At 32.0% G+C, this 22,328-nt stretch overlaps 1 protein-coding gene across 6 annotated transcripts in view; it reads left to right on the top strand.

The window, feature by feature from the left end:
• Nucleotides 1-22,328, top strand: part of DMD (dystrophin) — a gene marked incomplete at its 3' end in the record, with an annotated part of 2,539,585 nt that overhangs the window by 1,059,022 nt on the left and 1,458,235 nt on the right. For all 6 annotated transcript variants that reach the window (XM_081277777.1, XM_081277778.1, XM_081277780.1 and 3 more), the window contains 2 exons: nt 3,735-3,914; nt 14,098-14,273. In XM_081277777.1, the coding sequence (XP_081133903.1) occupies nt 3,735-3,914; nt 14,098-14,273 (356 nt within the window). The remainder of the gene's footprint in view (nt 1-3,734; nt 3,915-14,097; nt 14,274-22,328) is intronic.

Raw genomic sequence — 22,328 nt, 5'->3', positions numbered from 1 at the left:
CAAAGTAAGCCAATCCCAAAAAACCAAAGGCCAAATGTTTTCTCTGATCAGTGGATGCTGATCCCTAATGAGGGAGGGTAAGGGAAGAATGGAAGAACTTTGAATTGGACAGAGGGTATTGAGAGGAGGGGAGGGGGCATGAAGGTAGGAAAGATGATGGTATGAGATGGGCATCATTACCCTAGGTACAGGTACCATTGCACGAATGGTGTGACTCTACATTGTGTACAACTAGAGAAATGAAAAGTTGTGCTCCATTTATGTGCAATGAATTGAAATGCATTCTGCTGTCACATATTAATTAGAACAAATAATAAGAGAAATGCAAATTTGTGGGCTTATTCCAAGCTTGCTGACATAGAAACATTAGAGGTAGCACCTAGCAATCTGCATTTTAACATCTTTTGGGCGATTCTAACATTCTCTTAACTTGAGAAACCCTAAATAAGACTAATCTACTTAAGTACAATAACTGGTGATTAGAGCAAAGTGAAGTACTTCTTCCATTTAGATAAGTAATTACAGATTGAGCTGATAAAATTCATTTTTCTAGTGTAGTAAATATTATCTTGGCATTATTCTCTAAGGCATACTCCATATGATAATAGGGTGAAGGTTTCCTGGGCCTTTTGTAACTATATATTTGTTTTTCCCACTTCAATTAATCTTCTAACCTTGACAAGATAGAACTCTTCTATTCCTACTTATTTAATAGGGTATCTGTCTTCCCCATATCTACTATCAACCCAATCTAATTTACTGATGATAGCTTCCTGCCTACTTGGAGGTAGGTCCAAGTGACTGGATTCTATGAAAATAAAATATATGTTCTTTTAATATCCCAGCTGATCTTTACCTGTTATAAGTTTTCTAAAGTTTACTTTTGTTGCCTAGACTTTTTAGAACTCTGTGGGTTTCTGGCACTCACAGACCCATTATCAATTCTTGATATGCAAAATGACATCCTCTAATTATTAGGAACAGTTAAACCATAATTAATAGTCTCGCATAAGATCCAAGCTTAAAAGAAAGACAGGAGAAGGTAATTCATTACTATGATCCAGTTTATCTGGCATAGCCATGGATTTTTTTCTTATCCTCCCTCTGCTAATTATTGTGAGAGAGTCCCTTCAGGAACTTGGAGATTATGGAGAGCATCCAGGGAGGTGGAAAAAAAAGATAAATATTGAGACCAAACAATCTGCCATCATCATTTTAAAATATTTACATCCATAGAACTTTTATTTAGCCAGTGTTTTGTCATATAGATTTATATGAAAATGTATTCAATAATTATACAATTTCATTATAATGCTATTTCAATTTTACCTTGAGTGTACTTTTCCTCATTGTGTTTTAAATGGTGCCTTTCAATATTATAATTTCACTAAATCCATCTTCATTTGATTTCATATTAACACAGGAGGCTTAGTTTCATTTGTTTAGATAGCACAAGGTTACCCATAGAATTCCAACACAATTTTCTTGAAACAACTCACAAATTCCTTTTTTGAAATGTTTCCAAATCATTATATATTTAGCTTAAATAATGAATGTACCTTTTAGCCCTTCACATAGGGCTATTTAAATGGTTATTTAAGCTCTGAGATAGTAAGCAAAAGAGGATTGTACTTTCATTATTTTATTTTTAAATGTATGTCTTTATTTATGTCATGCGTCTTTCCAAAAAGAACTCACAGTGGTTCACACAAAATAAATGCATGCCAAAAGTTAATAAAGAAAAAAATATAATGAATCTCCATAAAGGAATCTGAGGAATATATGTTTGAAATTCAAGTTTGCCTCTCAGCTCTATTCAGGTAGTATAAACTGTTGTGTTACTACTAGTACAAGTATGCACTTAAATTTTATGCAAAGGTAACATGTGAATTAAACAAAATGAATATAAAAAATCTATATACTACTGCACTAACATTCTGAGAGTTTTATAGATATAACTCCAACTATTAATATTTTTCTGTAATTTTTTTCAAACTGAGAAATTATTGAGGAAATATATTACAAATGAACTTTAAAAGTTGCTTCCCCTCCCCTTAAAATGACAAGAAAACTGAGACATAAAATATGCCAGATAAACCCAGTTCTGAATAAAGGATGAACTATTTGAACATTAAACCAGAACATTTTATAGTTCATACCTATCCATGTAAGTAACATGCTAAAATGAGCTACTTTGCAGGTGGTGTATTGACTGCTCTATGTGGATGACACTTTGGTTCATGAGCGATTGGTACATCTGTTTCATGATAATTTATTTCCATATGTATTGTTAGTTGTTCTTAAATAAGCTTGCATTTGTTTTAAAAAGTCAGATATCAAAGTTTAGCTTATATTCATTGTACTTGCTACTGCCAGAAGAATGGGGTTGTAAAAGGACTATAAAATGATTTTTCTTCCTCCTCCCTATTTCTTTCCTGTGTTTATAAGTCACAGGCTAGCATTTGGTACTTGGAAATTGGATTTCCCTATGAGCAGAATGACCTTAGTGGTAGATAAAGTGAAAGAATAAGCTGCCATGATCTACTGATTTCACATAAGTCACTTTGTTTATTATTTCCAAATCAAACAAAAGGCAATCGTGAACCTTCATTGCCCACAGAAACTTTGGAAATATGATTGGTATAAAAAATTACTCTATAAGGGCTGAGGCTGTAGCTCAGTGGCAGAGTGCTTACCTAGCATGTGTAAGGCACTGGGTTCTATCCTCAGCACCTCATAAAAATAAACAAATAAAGGAATGCTCTCTATTTACAACTACAATCTTTTTTTAAAAAATACTATATGAAACATGTAAGTATTTAGAAAATAAGCAGATAGCTTCTGAGGGATGTGGATCATACTCCATGTCTTTCTTTTTACTTAATGAGCTTCAAATTAACATTAGAAAATAATTATTCCGATAGTCTAACTTTAATTAAATAATAGATGCTAATGAAGCTTAAGGTCTGTTAACTGCATGGAAAGTTTTTATTTATAAATAATGGAATATTGAAATTGTGGAAATAAATAATATTGCAATTTTCTGCAAATAAACAGCATTTCAGAAAGCAAAGCCCTTTAGACACTCTCATCTTCTCAAGTCACCAGTACTACTGGCACTTTATAGTCAGTTTTTGTTAGTGAATTTCCTCTGACAAAATTCTACCATCCAAGAGCAATGCCACCCACTCCCAATTGTTAAAAAGTAGTTTCTAGCTGAGGGTGGTGGTACACTTTTGTAATTCTGGTAGCTCAGGAGGCTGAAGCAGAAGAATCACACGTTTGTGGTCAGTCTTCGCTAGGATCTAAGCAAAATGATGAGACCCTGCCTGAAAATTAAAAATAAAAAGAGCTGGTAGTGTTGCTAAGTGGTTAAGCACCCTGGTTCAATCCCTACTACCAAAAAAAAAAAAAAAGACAGTTTCCACATGTTGATCTTGTTTTGACTTTAGAAGAGCTTTTACTAATTGATCACTAGGCAGTCCTTCTAGCTCTGAAGTGCCTCTTCATAGTCTTTATTCTAATGTCTCTATTTTATAATCTCATCAACCTTTATTGAAAGATTTTTTGAAGTTATTATGTGTATGTTTATGGACGTTCAATAATTTGCAGAAATGATTGCAGTCTTTGCCCATCTATAGAAATGAGTGAATGCATGAAAAAATGGAAACAATAGTGTTTTAATAAAATGTTACCTAGAACCTAAGACTTATTCTGTGATCTGGTTTTAACAGGTTTTAAAAACAGATCTAGAAAAGAAAAAGCAAACTATGGACAAACTCAGTTCACTCCATCAAAATCTTCTTTCAACACTGAAAAATAAATCAGTGACACAAAAGATGGAAGCCTGGATGGAAAACTTTGCACAGCGTTGGGATAATTTAGTCCAAAAACTTGAAAAGAGTTCAGCACAGGTAAGTTATACCAATTATCATACTATGAATTATGCTGGAGATTTTGAAACCTGCATTATGAGAATAATGCTATGACCTTAGAAAGGATGTCATAGGATAATTCTGTGCCCAATGGTAAATTGAATTTAAAAAAAAAACATGGCTTCTGCCATGCACACTGGCATGTACCTGTAATCCCAGTGACTCAGGGAGGTTGAGGCAGAAGGATTGCAATTTTGAGGCCACCATCAGCAACTTAATGAGACCCTAAGAAACTTAGTGAGATGTGTATCAAAGTAAAAAAATTAAAAATAAAAAAAGCTCGGATGTAGCTCAGTGGAAAAGCACCCCTGGTTTCAATTCCCAGTATAAAACTAACTCTCTCTCTCTCTCTCTCTCTCTCTCTCTCTCTCTCTCTCTCTCTCTCTCTAACACACACACTCTCTCTCTTACACTTCATTTGTTATCTAATAGATTTATTTTAGCAAAAAAAAAAAAAAAACAGGCTTTAGCTTAACTTGTTATTGGAGAATCATAGGCAGGGGAATGAGCACTGATTGATTAAATTAGTTACTATACTCCAGTTTAATAGTAATAGGGAGCTGCATGACAGAGCAGTTGACTCTGAATCACAGATTCCTAGAACCATGAATGCCATTAGTTAACCTCATTTTACATTTGGAAAAAAAAAATGAAACAAGAGAAGAAAAGTGAATTATACAAGGAAATGTAGTTGTAGGAACAAGACTATAGCACAGGTCCTTTAATTTCTCTGAAGACTTCTTTTATGAGGGCAAATGATGATCTAATTATTGGGTTTTCAGCCACAGACTGCTGATTTCATAAAATCATGAATGTTGCTTAATTACATATAGGCAAATACAAGCTATAGTTTAGGAAAATAACAAAGTTACAGTTCTGGAATGTGGTTGTATGTTAGTTATTTTAGAAGTTTTAGTAATTTAAAAATCAGGGATTGTTTTTTGGTCTCATTATCAGATGGTAGAAAAATAGGTAGCCATTCAAAATATTGACATTATGTATATTCTGTCACATCATTTTGTATTACAAGGGCATTTGTTAATTGATCACTGTTTACAACTCAAGGCTATGCATAAACACTTATTAAAACAATGATCACATTCAATAGATCTTAGGCAGATATCTCCTTTGTTGTGAGAACAGGTACAAGGAATTTGTTTTTTTGAGACTTGATATTTGATATGTAACACTTAGGAAACATTTATTGAAAGATGAAGAAAGGAAATTTGAGGTGTTAACTTCCATAAATACAATAATAAATATTAATCAGCCATATATGATTTCATTCCCTGTTCAATTTTCCTTTTAAATCCAAACTCATGTAAAAATTAAAGAAATACCAGACTTTATTTCACTCATTTCTCATGCAATTAAGTAATAATAAAAATCCATTTAAGGCTGGAATTGTAGCTCAGTGGTAGAGTGCTTGCCTAGCATCTGTGAGGCACTAGGTTCGAACCTTAGCACCACATTAAAAAAAAAACTTAAAAAAATAAAGGTATTATGTCCATCTACAACTAAAAATATTTTTAAAAATTCATTTGTTATCCTATAGATTTATTTTAGAAATTAATTTATTGAATAGTAATTTTACTGTAGGTCATATTTTGTTATTATGTGTGATCTGCCTAAGGCTACTTTTAAATTTGCAATATCCCTGGTATTTATGCCACAAATACATGAGGTATTAGTAAATTTATAACTTTTAACTCAACAATTATTTTGATGCAATATGTACTCCTTGATCCCATAGGTTATTGTTGCAATAAAATTGATAGTATCTATGTTAACTATTGGCATTATTTGATAAACTTGTTTTAAAATGCATTCATTCAAGTGATATATTTATGGAAGTGTAACTGCTAAATTGTAGGTCATATTTGGTTCACTTGCACCATATTCAGTTGTTTTCAAGCTTAAGTGTGCATGATAATCATCTGGGGAACAGAATAAAATGCATATTCCTAGACTCAGAAAATCTCATTCTCACTAGGTCCTGGGAAGGACCCATGAATATACTCCTTTAAGAAGCCTTTTGATACAGACTGCATATATACCTTATTTCACTCCATAATTGTAGCAGATTTTATAACATTTTTCCCCGAAAGTGAGGTGCATGCTTTTTTGAAGAAAAAAATGGGCTGGTAATACTTAAAAATCATTTGTTGCTAAACTGTCTTTGGTGCAACATTAGTATTCACAGGATACTTCTGAGTATACATTAATGTGATGATTATATAGTGAAATATGACATTTTTATAAACACTGATTAGCAAAGGCGGTGACATACTTATCAACCTGTGCCTTCTGGTTTTTTACAATGCTGGCTGAAATGGGAAAAGGGAGACCTTCCTGGAGATGCAGTACTTAAATATACTCATTCCCTTGGAATGGTACTACTTTTCAATGAAGGTTGTATATATCTCTTCAATGTGTTACTAATTTGGTTATTCTAGTTGGTGGAAAAATACTAGAAACCTTATTTTTAATGGCCTATGAGTTATGAGACTAGTACCTAGGCAATTTACTTAACCTCTTATTCAGCAGTAAAGCAGTACTAGCTTTGATTTGTGTAGTTCTTCACAAAATGATGTTAACCAGACATTATAGCATGTATCTGTTCTGCTTGTTCACTGGGATATGATGAGAATAAAACAAAGCAATAGAAATAAAATCATTTTTGAGAGAAGAGAAAAGGTGATCTTAATATATAAGTCATACTGATTAGAAAGTCTGTAGGCTTGTGGTTCACCATAATTTTTATTTTTTCAAACAGTCGTATGTTCCTATACTAGACCAGGAACAGATAAAGAGACCTACACAAGTTGTTTCCTAGAACACTAAGTCGGAGCTTTTATAAGTTCATGTGTTACTTTTTCCTCACTGAATTTCCCCCAAAATATACCATCCATATCTTTTCCAATACATATCTTTGCTGGGGGTTATTGAATTCCTAGGAAGATAGAAATGAACCTGCCCAGGGAAAGAGGAATTAAAGGAAGATAAAGACAGGGAAGAAAGAAGTGATAATTTACAGTTAAAAAAATGATTGATTTTCTTTTGTGAATGTCAAATTGAGCTTGATCAAAATTACATTTATGTAATCCTAAGAGTGTTAGGGTGAGGTTGTGACTTTGAAGAATAGAACTCACTTGTGTGTATTTTCCCCTTATGTTTATTGGGAAAAAAAAATCTGTCATTAATGATTACTTTATATCTAGATTTTTTTAAAAAGCCTTTTGAATGTTGAAAAAAATGAGCAAAGTTTGGATAATAATTTAAAACTCATAATAGTTAAAACTTGTTATTTTTGAAGCAAGGATAGGAATTGTGACTGAGAGGACAAGGCATCTGATTGTTCACATATAAAGAACACTGTGTGCCTGTGACTCTGACAGCTATTCAGGTCAAAGCTTTGAGGGATTTTGACCTTATGAAGCAGTTGCATGCCAAGAGATCAAAGCATGATTAAAATGAGCTGTGAGGGCTGCTCTCTTGCATTTTAAAGTCAGGTTTGGCTTGAATAATACCTGGACACAAGCTGAGGATGTTAAACTTGATGAGAAGGCAGTCTGAGAAAATAGAAATGCTTTGTCTCTGAATGTTGGAAGGATAATAACTCTTGTTACGCGGATACTTAATAGGGAAAAAGAGGGCAAAAGAAAAATACCCTGGGTTGACTTCTGTGAAAGCTCAAATGATCCTATACCTCTCCCTATTTTTAAAATGTATATACTTATTGAGACTTGGTTTATTTTTTCAAAGCCATGACACTAAAGAATATATTCTATGTTGATTGTAATTATGAAATATTATAGAAATCCATTCTAATGGGGGAAATAAAATATAATTTAAGTGATTTGAAACATTATGCCCATTTAAATGAAATAATATGCACTGTGTAAAGAACATATGTTTGATAGACTTTATAATTCATTATGATAATTTATACTAAAGTTGGACATTAGGGACTTAGATATAAAATATTTATCTCTCCAGGTAAGTCTAAAAGTTTTATAGTTTTATGACATATTAGCAGAATAAATATCTCCTTTCATGGTAATAAGGAAAATTCTATGACTCAGATAAGTTTTAGGATCTCATTCCCATTTTGTAAATATTTTGCTACATGACTGATTTTGCAGTATTCTCAACTTGAGCAAAAATACCTTAAAACTAATATACTCAGAATCCTTCTCTCCTTGAACATGAACACTGATGTTCATGCTGTGTGTATCTCTGCATGATACCCAAAAAGGAATATGATCATTATATTTATATATATATATATATATATATATATATATATATATATATATATATATACCTATTCTATATCATTTATGTCCTGCTGAATGATTTAACCCTTGACAGACACATGACTAATGTAAAGCATGGCTAGATATGATAAGCCAGTGATTCTCATTATTCCCAAATGCAGATTGAAGGATGCAATCTATTAAGGTGGAAATTTATTTGTCCTTTTTTCTAATTCAATTTTTATTCTTTAAATATTTTAATTTTTACTTGTGACAAAATATTTTATATTCACATTCTGCCTATATCCATTCAAAGCATTCATTAGGCTGTATCCACTCTCAAAGCATTCATTAGATTGCAGACTTATTGATATATGTGATGTAGTTACAATTGGTTTGCCTCTATTCCTTTTTTACTAGTAATTTTAATTAAAATACTCAAAAGGCTTTTAGTTAACAAGCCTTTTTAGTCATTTCTGAAAGCTCGCCAAGCCTTAGAAGCCTGCTGCCAATTAAAAAATATGTTTTTATAAAAAATAGAATTAAAACAAAATTCCTTCACTTATTTTAGGATTCCATCTTGTTGAAATTTATGTATTAACTACCTCAACTTTTAGAGTGTTCTTTGGTTCATTTATTAGGGTGTAAGTTTTATTAGAAAAATTTGAAATTACAGTTCAAATTACTTTGGAAATTAATTATATACTTTTGCTACCTACAACTGTAAAAAGTATTTGGAATGGACCTTCTATAGCAGTGCAATGGGTTTATGTAATAAATTAATTACCTACAACAATATAAAACACTGTGAAAATTTAATACATTAGGGCTGAGTTAACTCTTGGAATTGTGAAAATTTAATATATTAAGGCTGAGTTAACTCTTAGAACCTCTCCTTCTCAATTTACAAAATCAAAATTCGAGGATAGACAGATATCTATATGGTCCTTATAGTCCTAAATGTCTAATGTTTCTATTTGCTGGAAATTTTGTATTAAAATTTGGATTACTGACAAGATTCCAACTCTCTCACTATATCAACTTCAGAGGCAGCTGGACAATAACTATGAAAATAAAATCCTCTTTCTATTTAAAATAGACTGGCCTCAAAAATTATTATATTTCACTCTTGAATATGTAGTTAATATGGCATAAGGATATGATACTTAACATCTATATGATATATTCAATATCTACCAATAATAAATGAAATAACATATGAAGATAAATGTAAGTTCTTTTCCTAACCATGTGCCTGATAATATTCATCACTAGTTATAGAATTTATTTCATTACTTCCATGTCAGATGGTATGTAGAGGAAGGTCAGGTGGATGAGAAAAAATAAATTACATTGCTTTTCAATTTTTGCAGGTGCAGTTAATTCATACAGTTGCTCAAATTCTGTATTTAGTATGAATCCAGAAGCTAAGATGTATTTCTTCTTTCTGACATATTTTGTACTAAAGATAATTTGAAATGAGGAACAAAATACATAAAATGGAAGAGGCAGTTTTACAGAATGAACCTTCTTAATTATCCTATATTTTATTTCAAAGGGAAGAATGGTTTCTTTTATGATGTCTTCTGAGTATTTGACTCTAATTGTGCTCATGATTCCAATGTCAGTACCTATTCAAGAAGTTTTATTGCCTCATTATCAATATCAAAACAGGACAGTAATTAATATTAAAATTTAGTTACCAAGCTACTGTCATGAACTTTAGAACTTATTGTATGCTACACTTAGTTATGGCAGTTGCTTTGTCCTCTTTTGTGAAATAGAGCATTTTATAACCTTGTGCTTAATAACAGCCTTCTTTGTGAGCACCTGATCTTTTATCTCACGATTCTCCCACAGCTCAGCATATAAATCTTTTCCATTGCTTAGAGATATAAATCTTAACACCATCAGATTTTTATGCCTTGTGCTAACATGTTTGTGGAGATACCTTTAAGCTTGGTTAACAATTACCAGCTAAAGATGTTGTTACAATTGTGTAGTATGTTTTAACGTGTACAAGTACAATCCATGAATACTGATTAAACATTAATGAACAATCAAAATGCACGTTTATACATATGTGTATATATGTACATATACAAATATATTAAAACCTACATATGATTATATATAAACAACTTTGGAAAACTTTCCTGAAGCTTTGTAACTTTCCTATGCTTATAAAAGCAACATTTTGTCCAAAATATTTTGTGGTAGAAATTTGGAAAATCAAAATAATACAGAAATATATACTATACGTGTAAATTATAATTTCTCTACTTAAAATATGTACCAGTGTTTATATCTTCCAATGTTTACTCAATGCAATCATGCAAACATTTTCCAAAAATATTGAAATAGTAGCAATATGTATACTTTATCACATTCATGTACCATAATTTACTTAAACCATCACCTACTGACTTAATGTTGTTTCCATTATATTATTGTTAAAAATAACCCTATGAACAGGGGAAAATGTTATATACAGCCTTCAGCAACAAAATAAATTGAAATGTTAAAATGCTCACGGAGGAAAATCTGCTTTTCTAACATTTCAAAAGAAATTTCATTGATTACTGTATGTTCAGTACATGTAGTTATTTTGCATACTGAAAATTTTCATATGGCACACATTTCACAATTATTCTTGTGATTATCGCCTTCCCTGCTAAAATTCCTAAAGGCAAAGATTCCACTCTACTCATTTCTAAATGCCTTCCAATGTGTACCTGTTCAACTTAATTGGAATTTAATTGAAACATTACAGTTTAGGTGTTGGATAAATTATACAATTTTAGATTGCTTTGACTGAAGATGGTGTCCAAAGTCAGGAAACTGAATTTAAAGTATCAGTCATATAAAGGTAGTTCTAGCAAAAAAAAAAAAAAAAAAAAAAAAAAAAAAAAAAAAAAAAAAAAAAAACCTGACAATATAAGACTTGGGAATGAGATTTATTAGAGTTGTGATTATCAGGCTTCAAATTTTTTAAAACTGTCATGTAGAAAAAATGCTCAATTTCTTTTGTGTTTCAAGATTCAAAACATATTTTAACTGGAGGAAGTCACAAGACTTCCATAAGTTGTTAACACCTTTGCCACTGAGAAAGATTGCTGCCATACTAAGGAAAACATTATCAGCTTCTGGAAGTAGCAAATCTTACAGTAAGCAGGAGGTTATGTTAAATGGCCTCCATAATCTCTCTCCTATCTATATTATAATGATTCTAACACATAATTGAGTCATTTCTAAAAGCCGTGGGGAAATTTAATACATGACCAATTGTTTTATATTCTAATTATAAGGAGTAGGTTATGAGAATAGTTATTATTTTCTTATATATAATGACTACAACCTTGTATTTACAGGGTCAGTGTACAGTTGTTTTCTTATTTCTCTATCCCAAAAGAAATGAAATAGTAATTTCAATTATAATGTTGTAGTGATGAGAGTATAGAACAATTATTGATCTATGCCTTACTGTTGGTCTATTAAAAATTAATATTTTCTTCTTTTCATAAGATTTACTATCTTCTTAAATGCAGTTTCATATATATTATGGTGTCATTTCCCTTTACTATACCCTCCATAGCCATATCTAACCAACTTCTTAATACTTACCAATAAGAAAATATTACTAATATATGTAGGAAATAATTTCAAAACTAATGTTTAGTAGCAAAGATTAGATATAACTGTAAAAGGAATAGTTTTATAATTTCAGAATCTGTATTCTACCTGTACATTCAAAATTAGATAATCTCCTAATCTGAAAGTATTCTCTTCTAGGAGTCATTGTATACAAAGAAAAGTGTGCTCATAATTTAAAAAAAATATTACAATAAAATGCTCTTGGAATCCAAATATAAATTACATTTTCTTTTTAACTACAAGTGAATTAAATTTGTTCATGTAATGGTCACTTTGTGTTGGATGCAAGTATGTTGTTTGTTTTTTAAGCATTTTAAAAAAAACAGTTGCTTTCTCTTTTTATGTATCTTATTATGGCACTATATAATTCAAGTTGCTTGAGGCTCAGTGATTGATTCTGAATGACTATGAAAATCTCAGAGAAGATAAATTGGGCGCTTCATACATGTAACAATTAAGTATCTCTTAGTGTCCTTTTATTGGTAGCCTAAATAACTTATCAAAATAGAAATTCCTCCCCCTTCACCTATGTAAAGCTGTGGTTTGTATAAAGGATAGCATTTTACCAATATGTATGTCAAAGCAATTTTTACGTGGGGTACCATGGCAAAGGAATTCATCTCTTCACTGCTAATTGCCAATTTGGAAACTAAAATAACAAAACCCTGAGGCTTCTATCATTTCTTCCCTTTGAAGAGATCAGTCATCATTGGATGAGGCAGGGAGATTATTCTAAACCCTTCCCATATCTCTTGAACTTCAGAAAAATCAATAAAACTAATCTTGACCCCAGCCAGATTATTGGCCCTGTGCTTGTAACTTAAAGCCGATCCAATGCAGGCCTTTTGTTGTTTCCTTGGAAACAGATCTTCCAAATAAGTTGGATTACCAGAAGGGTAGTGTTTAATAACCCAGAGGTAACTTTATGGCCATAATATGAAGAATATTGTGAGTCAAATAATATGAAGAATATTGTGAGTCAAATGCATAATATATATATATATATATATATATATATATATATATATAATATGAGGAATATTGTGAGTCATTATACAACTTCTCATTGCTGTGTATTGAGATGATGACTGTCCATGATTTGTGTCACAAACCATTTTATTCCAGAGGCTGATGAACTATGTCACCCCCCCAAAAAAAACAAACTATGAATGGAAAATGAAATTGATTACAAACTGAATCTCCAATGATGAATTTGGAACCTCAAATATTGGAATATATTTACTAATTTAAAACAGGAGTATTATTCTTAGCATTTGAGTAATGTTGATCATAAAAACATGTATGAAATAATAGATACTTTGTTTTAACCTTATATAGTAATTTGAAAAGACATTTCATGTATTTGATTAAAAATAATTTATAACTATTTAAAAGTATGTGACAAAATATTCATTTTACATGATAATCAAAACTTTTTATAAACCATTTTTATTTTATATTTCTTGGTTTTATACATTTGCTTATATCCAGGTATTATTTTTATTTTTAGTATAGTTTTTTATTAGTTTATTATAGTTATATATAATGTTGGGGTTCATTTTGCCATAAGCATACAAGCATGGAATATAGTTTGCTTCACTTTAGTCCCTAGTAATTCCTTTTTCTTCCCCTTCTCTTGTCCCCTATTCCCTTTCCTCTTCTCCATTGGTCATTATTCTATTTATTTATAGCTTTTTAAAAATTAGGTTACACACACACACACATGTATTTTAAAATTAGGTGATTATATATATATAAATATATGAAATTCACTACAGTTTATTCATATATGTGTATAGGATAGTTTGGCCAATTTAATTCCACCATTATTTTCATTTTAAATTATTAAGAATCTATTAGTAAACATCTGCAGTCTGCCACATGTTGGAATTTGCATCCAGATACTTGAGTAAAATTTCTGTAAATGTTGTAAACACTTTAAAACAATGTGGCATTATATATCAGAATAGCACCCTAAATTTTTCTCCTTTGCCCCTTTATTTCATATACTTTGACCAATAAATTTAAGAGGCTCCAAATTTGCTTCTGGTTTTGAGATTTCCTTGCTTTGTTATTTTAGTCAACATAACGAAAATCAGATAAAACAATTTGATTTGGGTTCAGTATGGTGCTATTTTGATCTACCAACAAGCAGGAACAGTTTCTCATTATTTTCCTTCACTACTCCAAGCAGTCTTTACTGAAGTCTTTCAAGCAATGTCTGACCTCTGTTTCAATACTTCTCACAGATTTCACAGACTGTCACCACCACTCAGCCATCACTAACACAGACAACTGTAATGGAAACGGTAACTATGGTGACCACAAGGGAACAAATCCTGGTAAAGCACGCCCAAGAGGAACTTCCACCACCACCTCCCCAAAAGAAGAGGCAGATAATTGTGGATTCTGAAATTAGGAAAAGGTGAGAGAGCATTTCATTCATGGCTTTACTCTCAGATGAAGATTCATTGTTAAGCATGAAAACTCATTTTACAGCTGTTTTGATGGTGGTATTTTTGCTTAAACAGCATTTCCAAGTCTTCTTTGCCTATAATGCCAGTTAATTCAGTGAGAAGAATAGTGAAGTAAGTTTTAAAATTTACCCAAGAAATCACTATCCCAACAATAACTGAATGCTTAATGAAAATGCTGTTTTCTGAATTAAAAGAAGAAACCACAGGCAACATACTGCAATGGATACATTTTAATCCTGAAAGTGTCATTTTTTTCTTATAAAGGGACTGCCTGTTCAGTCCTTAGTTTTGCAATAAGTTGTCTTTCTTGCAGTAATAGAAAGTGCATTTTCATGAAGAAGTATACCTCTAATAGATGAGATCCATTCTGCTAGTTTATGAGAACATAATGTCTCAAGCTGCACATCCTAAATCAGGAGTAATTACAGAACAGATTTCCTGTTCTTTGATATTTATAAAGTCTTATCTTGAAGGTGCTAGAATTTTTAACTGATCTTTTTGTGGATATTTTCAACTAGATATTTTAGATAAGTTAGGTATTATGTAAATCTGTGGATATATTAAAATGATGGCAATAAAATTTCATAAAAGCAAAGCTAGCATGAAAATCATAAAAATGGTACAATTTTCATTTTACTCCAGTTATTGTAATTCTAAGATGAAGAAAGAACATTGAAATATGCTTCATTTTTCTAAGCAGCATATGTTTAGGAACGCATGGAACACTTGACATTAGAATTTGCGTATACCAGGGAGTAGAAGTATGGGAAGAACACATACCTAAAAATAGTGTGTCAGATGTTCTAAGCAAAGAAAAAGAAACATCTAGAAAAGTTATTTGAATGTGTTATTTAGGACTCCTCCATTTATTCATAACTTATGACCTCCTGTTTCAAAGTAAATCATTGGGCCTTGTCTTCCTTGGTAGTGTCTGCTTGATGGAACAAATTCTGTAGTCCAAGGGTCAGCAAACTAAGGCCTGCAGGCCAAATCTAGCCTATAGATTTTGTATGGATCATGAGCTAATAATTGGTTTTACATTTTTAAATTGCTGAAAATAACCAAGAGAAGAATATATTTTGTAATATTTTCACATAATTATGTAATATTTCAATGTCTATAAGTGAAAATTCCGTGGAACACAGCTGTACTTATTCAAACATGTTCTATCTGTGGTTGTTTTCACATTACAAAGTAGTGTTGGAAGAACTGTAACAAATTGTCCAGAGAGCCTAACATATTAACTGTCTGACCCATCATTAAAAAAAAAAAAATGTTGGTCCTTGCTATAGTCAAATGGTTCTCAAACTGAATGTTATCATTCAGTTTTGGGCAACGAATTCCATGTACTGTACTCATGATGGTAGTTTAAATGTTAATGCTTATTGGTGGAGGAAAAAACAATAATGGCACAAACAAATCAGTAAAGCTCTTACTGAATTTACTTTTTATTAATCCTAGTAGGATATACATTCATTTATTTAACATCAAATTAAATACTTGTCTATAGACAATGCTTAGTTTGAACATGGATTTATGGATATTTTGTAAGAATTCAACAACTTTCCAATAGATCTTCAAACTGAGTACAACCTAGATGCCTACTCCTCTGAATGCCTTCAGAGATTGCCTCATACAGAAAGCAACAAAGCAAGTTGACCCATGTCAGTCTGTTTTCCAAAGGCTTATTCTTAGCTCTTGTTTTGACAATTTATTTGGTTACAAATGTTTATTTTGACTTGTTTTGTTTTCAGGACATTTGCTAGTTGTGAAATACTTTGTCTCCTAAATTCTTTTTGTATCATATGTTCTTAGTAGTTATTGTAATTGCTAGAATTAGAGGTCCAATTTGGAATATAAAGATTCCTTAAATAAAAACTAATACTTTGGAGGACTCATAGTGTGCTCAGCACTAGATTCAATGATTTAAGTTCATAGCATTTATTCTTCCCAATAACCCAATATATACATGACTATTATTAATTCACATACAACTATAGAGTACCTGAGCTAAAATTTCAATTATTGTGGCTGGGCTACAGAATCTGAATTGTGTAATAAAATAAATCTTTATTATGTATATGACTCAGGTGATCTTATTTCTTGGTTTGCCTTGAAGCTACCTAATTATACCTATTGTCCCAAGGTAGTTTTATTTAGCACTAACTTTCAAATGTGTCCTGTTTTAGACAGCATAATCATATGGATATTCTATCTATGACTCTAGATTGATGTATTTCGACTGAATAAAGAGAGCTAACATTTAGAAATTATTAACTTCAGTAATTGCTAATCGTCTATAGGATGGAATCTGGTTAAAATACTATAACAGTTAAAAAGGCAACATGGAAAATGACATCTTATGTTAGCTAGTATCCTGCTCTCATTTCATGTGAGAACCACTAGCATTTCATTGTGAATACCATAATTTTGACAATTTATTAAATTCATTTCTTTTAAAAATCATGTCATCTTTCAGTTGCTATGACACACCAGTCATCCCCTTACCACGCTTCACTTGACTTGTTTTTCTCTCTACCTTATTCATATTGGAGTATCTCATAAATCCTTCTTTTTTCCCTTCTGACTTCTTTATCTGAATAATCTCCTTTCATTGATTCAAGTCTGGTTCTACGTGACTGACTCTCATATCATAAAACTTTACATTGACTGTCTCCCTCAAATTTCAGCTTTAGAGTTCGAAAGTTATGATTTGGGTATTACCATTTCTACACCCAGCTGTTACCTCCATTTTAGATTTTTATTGCCCCAAATTAACCATATACACTTGTACGTTGCACACATATTTTAGTTATAATTCATACCCATGGTATCTAAAGAAGTAGCAAATATTGGAAAAATCATGTCGTTTGGAATCAAAATTGCTCAGGTTTGAAATTTGCCTGTTTAATAACTAGTTTGTGATCTTAGGAAAATTACGTAAGGTCATGCTTCAGATTCAATATTCTCACTTTATAAAAACACTGAGGATTAAGTATGAATCATTAGATATGGTGGCTATAACAAAATATGCATTCAAAAAATGCAGTATTTTCTGGTTGTTTAGTTATGGTAGGAGTGGAGGAGATGGTGAAATTAGTATATGTGGAAGTGATGGTGGTGAAATTATAGGTACTAGAGGTGATGATAATGGAGTTTGTGTTGGAGATGGTGAATATGTAGAATTGTTGAAAAGAATCCCATAGTAAACATTATCTCAAACTGTGTTAGCTTTTCATTTCTGTGACCAAAATATCTGACAAGAGCAATTTACAGGAGGAAATATTTATTTTGCCCCAATGGTTTCAGAAGTCTCAGTCCATAGTTGGTGGAGTCCATGACAGAAACATCATGATGTAAGGGCATGAAAGAGAAAAGCTGCTCTTCTAGGGCTGGGGATGTGGCTCAAGCGGTAGCGCGCTCGCCTGGCATGCGTGCGGCCCGGGTTCGATCCTCAGCACCACATACCAACAAAGATGTTGTGTCTGCCGAGAACTAAAAAATAAACATTAAAAATTCTCTCACTCTCTCTCCTCTCTCACTCTCTCTTTAAAAAAAAAAAAAAAAAAAAAAAAAAAAAAAGAAAGAGAAAAGCTGCTCTTCTCATGGCAACCAGAGGCAGATCACACACACACACACACACACACACACACACACACACACACGCCAGGGATAGTCCACTAAGGCCTGCCTAATTCCTTCAGCTGTGCCCCATCTGCCTACAGTTATTACATAGTTGAACATTCAACTTATTAATCCATCAAATGGATTAATCCACTGATGAGTTTCAAGCTCTCAAATTTATTCATTTCCTAAAAGTCTCACCTCTGAACCTGGCTGCAATGGGGACCATGTTTTCAACATGAGCTTTGGGTGACATTCCAGATCAATACCATAACACAAACTTTAAAAATATATCAAATACCTTCTAGTTTTCTTCTTCACATTGGAATATATCACCAACTTTTCCAGTTCCATTGACCTCTTTCTCTTCTTACTTATTATTATTATACCATATTATTGGGCAGGTGCCATCATTTCAGTTATTTTTCTGATCATAATGAGTGCCTAACTCTATAACATAAGCCATTTACCTCATTATGGTAAGGCTTCTCCCCCTTTCTTATTAATCTTCATACAATTAATTTATCTAACAATATTGCCTTTATGCTGTCCCTTCAGATATGAAATGCCCATATTTTAATTACCTCCAAAACATCACAAAAAACACAAAACAAGTTTATGTCTAGCTTCTCCAAGAGCTTTTCACTTCTGCTAGTACATTATGTTCCGTTCATTTTGGTATATGTTTTAATGCCATTCACACAAAATCTCCCAACACCAATTACAATATAGAAATCCTGTTATTATACTTATTTATGTTTTACTTAAACTTTATTATAGTTAGTACCACACATGCAATAAATAACCAGTAAATATTTGTTGAAAGAGTGAATGGCACAGTTCAACTAATTAAAGTAACTATTATTTAACATTCCAGTACAATTTAAGAATTTTACGTAGCTCTTCATGAAATTTTTAAAATAAATGCATGATCATTCTAATATTCTTTAATAATTATAATTTTACCCATTAGGATATCATTATTTAAGCAAAACTATTAAGGGATTTAGAATGCAGCTTTGTACTATAGTTTCTTAATTATCTAGGGTACGTTTACTTGATTCCTTAATAATTATATTGTTTCTACAAATGCAGTATTTATTGTATAAATTGTGCTCTTCTTTACTAAGAATTACAAACATCTTTGATTTTGGGTCACAAGGTAATGATTTCTAACATTAAATTATCCTATAGTTCAGTGATATTATTTTACATATAGGTAATTATCAGTGTATGGAACTCAGACTATGTTAAAAATAGATCTGTTATCTGGTTAACAGGCATTTATCCAGGAGATTAGTTCATAATCATGTGGTAGTTATTTTTTAGAGATTTTTCACAAAAAACTTCATTTACATTTTTGTACTAACCAGGTGAAACCTATGGCAAATTAAATAGATTTTTAAAAATAAATGCCAGTTCAAGAAATAATTTCCCCAAGTCAAGTGTTAATAAATGAGCATCTTTGACCTCAAGGATATTCCTGAAGCATTTAGAAATACCTAAATTCTCCTCATGTGTTTTTCTCATCTCCAGAATAAGCAGAGTATAAGTGTGCTTTCTTTCGCCATGTCCTACATTCATACTTAATGATAGAATAAATTGGCTGGACTATAGACTTAAATTATTCTTTTATATTCTATTTTTCAGTTGTTGATTCTTATGTCATTTTCTTTTTATAGTTGCAGCCCAGGTCAAATTAATTAGTGTCACATCCTTGGAAAGATTGATAAGTATTAGATAAACATTCTTGTTTTGCAATTTTATCGCATTCATGCCTAAAACATTATTATTTTAACTTGGATCTACAAATTAAAAATCAGGAAGATATATATTAAAAACAGCAACTTATTCAGAGAATCAAATTAAATGATTAATCTATGAGCTATTTTTTTTTAAATTTCTGTGATAAATTGATCCTAAAATACCTGGGGTTTTGGACTAACTAATGACATTTTGCTCTGTGGCAAAGCCCAGAAAAACAAAACATTTTAGACGATTTACTTCTTTTTTCCTAAGGAAACTAGCCTTGTCCGATTACAGGTTAATTGAGGTCTTGAAAGGTTAAATAACTTGCTTTCAGTTGCAAAATAAAAACTAGTGCTGAGTCTCCTCATTTCCATTCTAGTGTTATAGCTACAAAACCTTGCATTTTATAGTTAAATGACCTTGGTCATAAACTCAAATTTAATTCAGAACCTATTTTTGATGAAGAATAGAAACCTACATACTATCTTCAGATCCTCAGAGATAATTATCATGAATGTAGTAATATGAATTCTAGAGACAAACTAAGGAACTCGAGAATACTTAGAGAAGGAATACTCAAAGTGCAATGTATCCCTAAAAAACAAATACCAAATGTCTTCTTTGATATAATGAGAGCAACTAAGAACAGAGCAGGGAGGAAGAGCAGGAAGAAAAGATTAACATTAAACAGAGACATGAGGTGGGAGGGAAAGGAAGAAAAAAGGGAAATTGCATGGAAATGGAGGGAGACCCTCATTGTTATACAAAATTACATATAAGATGTTGTGAGGGGAATGGGATAATAAACATGGAGGGAAATGAGTTACAGTAGATGGGGTAGAGAGAGAAGATGGGAGGGGAGGGGAGGGGGGATAGTAGGGGATAGGAAAGGTAGCAGAATACAACAATTACTAATAGGGCATTATGTAAAATTGTGGATGTGTAACCGACGTGATTCTGCAATCTGCATTTGGGTAAAATTGGGGGTTCATAACCCACTTCAATCTAATGTATGAAATATGATATGTCAAGAGCTTTGTAATGTTGTGAACAACCAATAAAAAAAAATTAAAAAAAAAAACAAAGTGCAATGTATCAAACAGCGAAGAGAGCTGTTTGAAATGCAGATTTGGGGGGCCTTTCCAAACCGGATATATCAGAAACTCTGCTAGTGGGCCAAAGAATCTTTTACAAGCTCTGCAGTTCATTGTGATACACCATCAAGTTTGAGAACACTTGTGTAAGTACACTGGTTCTCATACTTTAGGACATATCAAAGTTACCTAGAAGGTTTATTAAAAGATAGCCTCAAGGCCCCCTTCAGATTTTTTGATGGTTGGTCTGGAGTGGGACACTAGATTTTCAATGTCTAACATGTTCCTGAATGATGGTGGTGCTGCTGGTTCAGGGCCTATATTTTGAAAATCAGCTCAGTAGGGAGCTCTGTTACAACTTGACTTCTTATTTACTTTCTCCATACCAGACCAAATACAGGGACTATCTACTACAGTTAGTCCAAGTGATGCCATTGTTCCATCTTATGATTTTATTCCTGATTTATGTTGCAATGATCTTATTCAGATGACGGTTTCATCTACTAGATACAAAGCTTCCCTGGGCTTGAGTCCATTTCTTACTCCTGATCTGGCATGGGATCTTCTGTATAGTCAATGATTAATGGGTGTTTTCCAACATGACAAAAAAGTTTTGGTGTTCTGTTATACAATAGGGTGTCCACAGTTAACGATAATGTATATTTCAAAATAGGTAGAAGAGAGAATTTTGAATGTTCTTCCTTCAAGTAAATGAAAAATATTTGAGGTGATGGATATGCTAATTACCCTGATAGGATAATTACACAATGTATAAATGTATTGAAACAGCAATTATACCCCTAAATATAAACAATCAGTATGTCTATTAAAAATTTAAAGAAATGCAGCATAATGGGAACTGGTCCTATGAGATACTACATATAGCTCTGAATATCTAGCTGTTGCAGCTGTATGAAAATGTACTGTTTCAGAATGTAAGGCATTAAAAGAAACCAACAAGCAGGAAGACAGAGCCACATTCCCAGAGCTGTAATATGTATAGTTTGGTTTGTTTTCTGAATGAGGAAAATGATAATTATATTTACTTATTCATCTACAAGAAGAAGCATAGTTGAGTGTGAGCAAAGCCAAGTTTTATTCAGAAGATCTCTATTCCCTTACTTTTGATTCTTTCCTTCACCCTTCATTCTGTATATCAAGCACTGACACTGCTCTCAGCAAGGTCGCCAGAGAGCTTCTTAATTGCCAGCTCCAAAGGTCACTCTTCAGTTCTTATCCTTCTTGACCTTTGTGCTGTGCTTGACAGTGATTATTAGTCCTTGAATTTTTTCCTTCCCCTCAGTTTCTGGGACATTGTTCTCTCCTGTTTCTTTTCTCCACCTGGCTTTCTGACTGTGTCTTGTCAATCTCCTCCTCTTATCCCTTTAATGTCAGTTTCCACAAGACTCACATTTTGATTTCATTTTTTTTGTGGCCCTTTCTTTTCCCAAGCAATATTATTAATAATCTTTGCTTTATCAGTCATATATATCATCTAATTCCAAAATTAATATTCCTAGCTCACCCTCACCCCTA

This window comes from Spermophilus citellus (genome assembly GCF_964194105.1).
Source record: "Spermophilus citellus genome assembly, chromosome: X".
NCBI lineage: Eukaryota > Metazoa > Chordata > Mammalia > Rodentia > Sciuridae > Spermophilus > Spermophilus citellus.
Note: the sequence above shows the minus strand (reverse complement) of the source record. Positions and strands in the feature narration are given on the sequence as shown.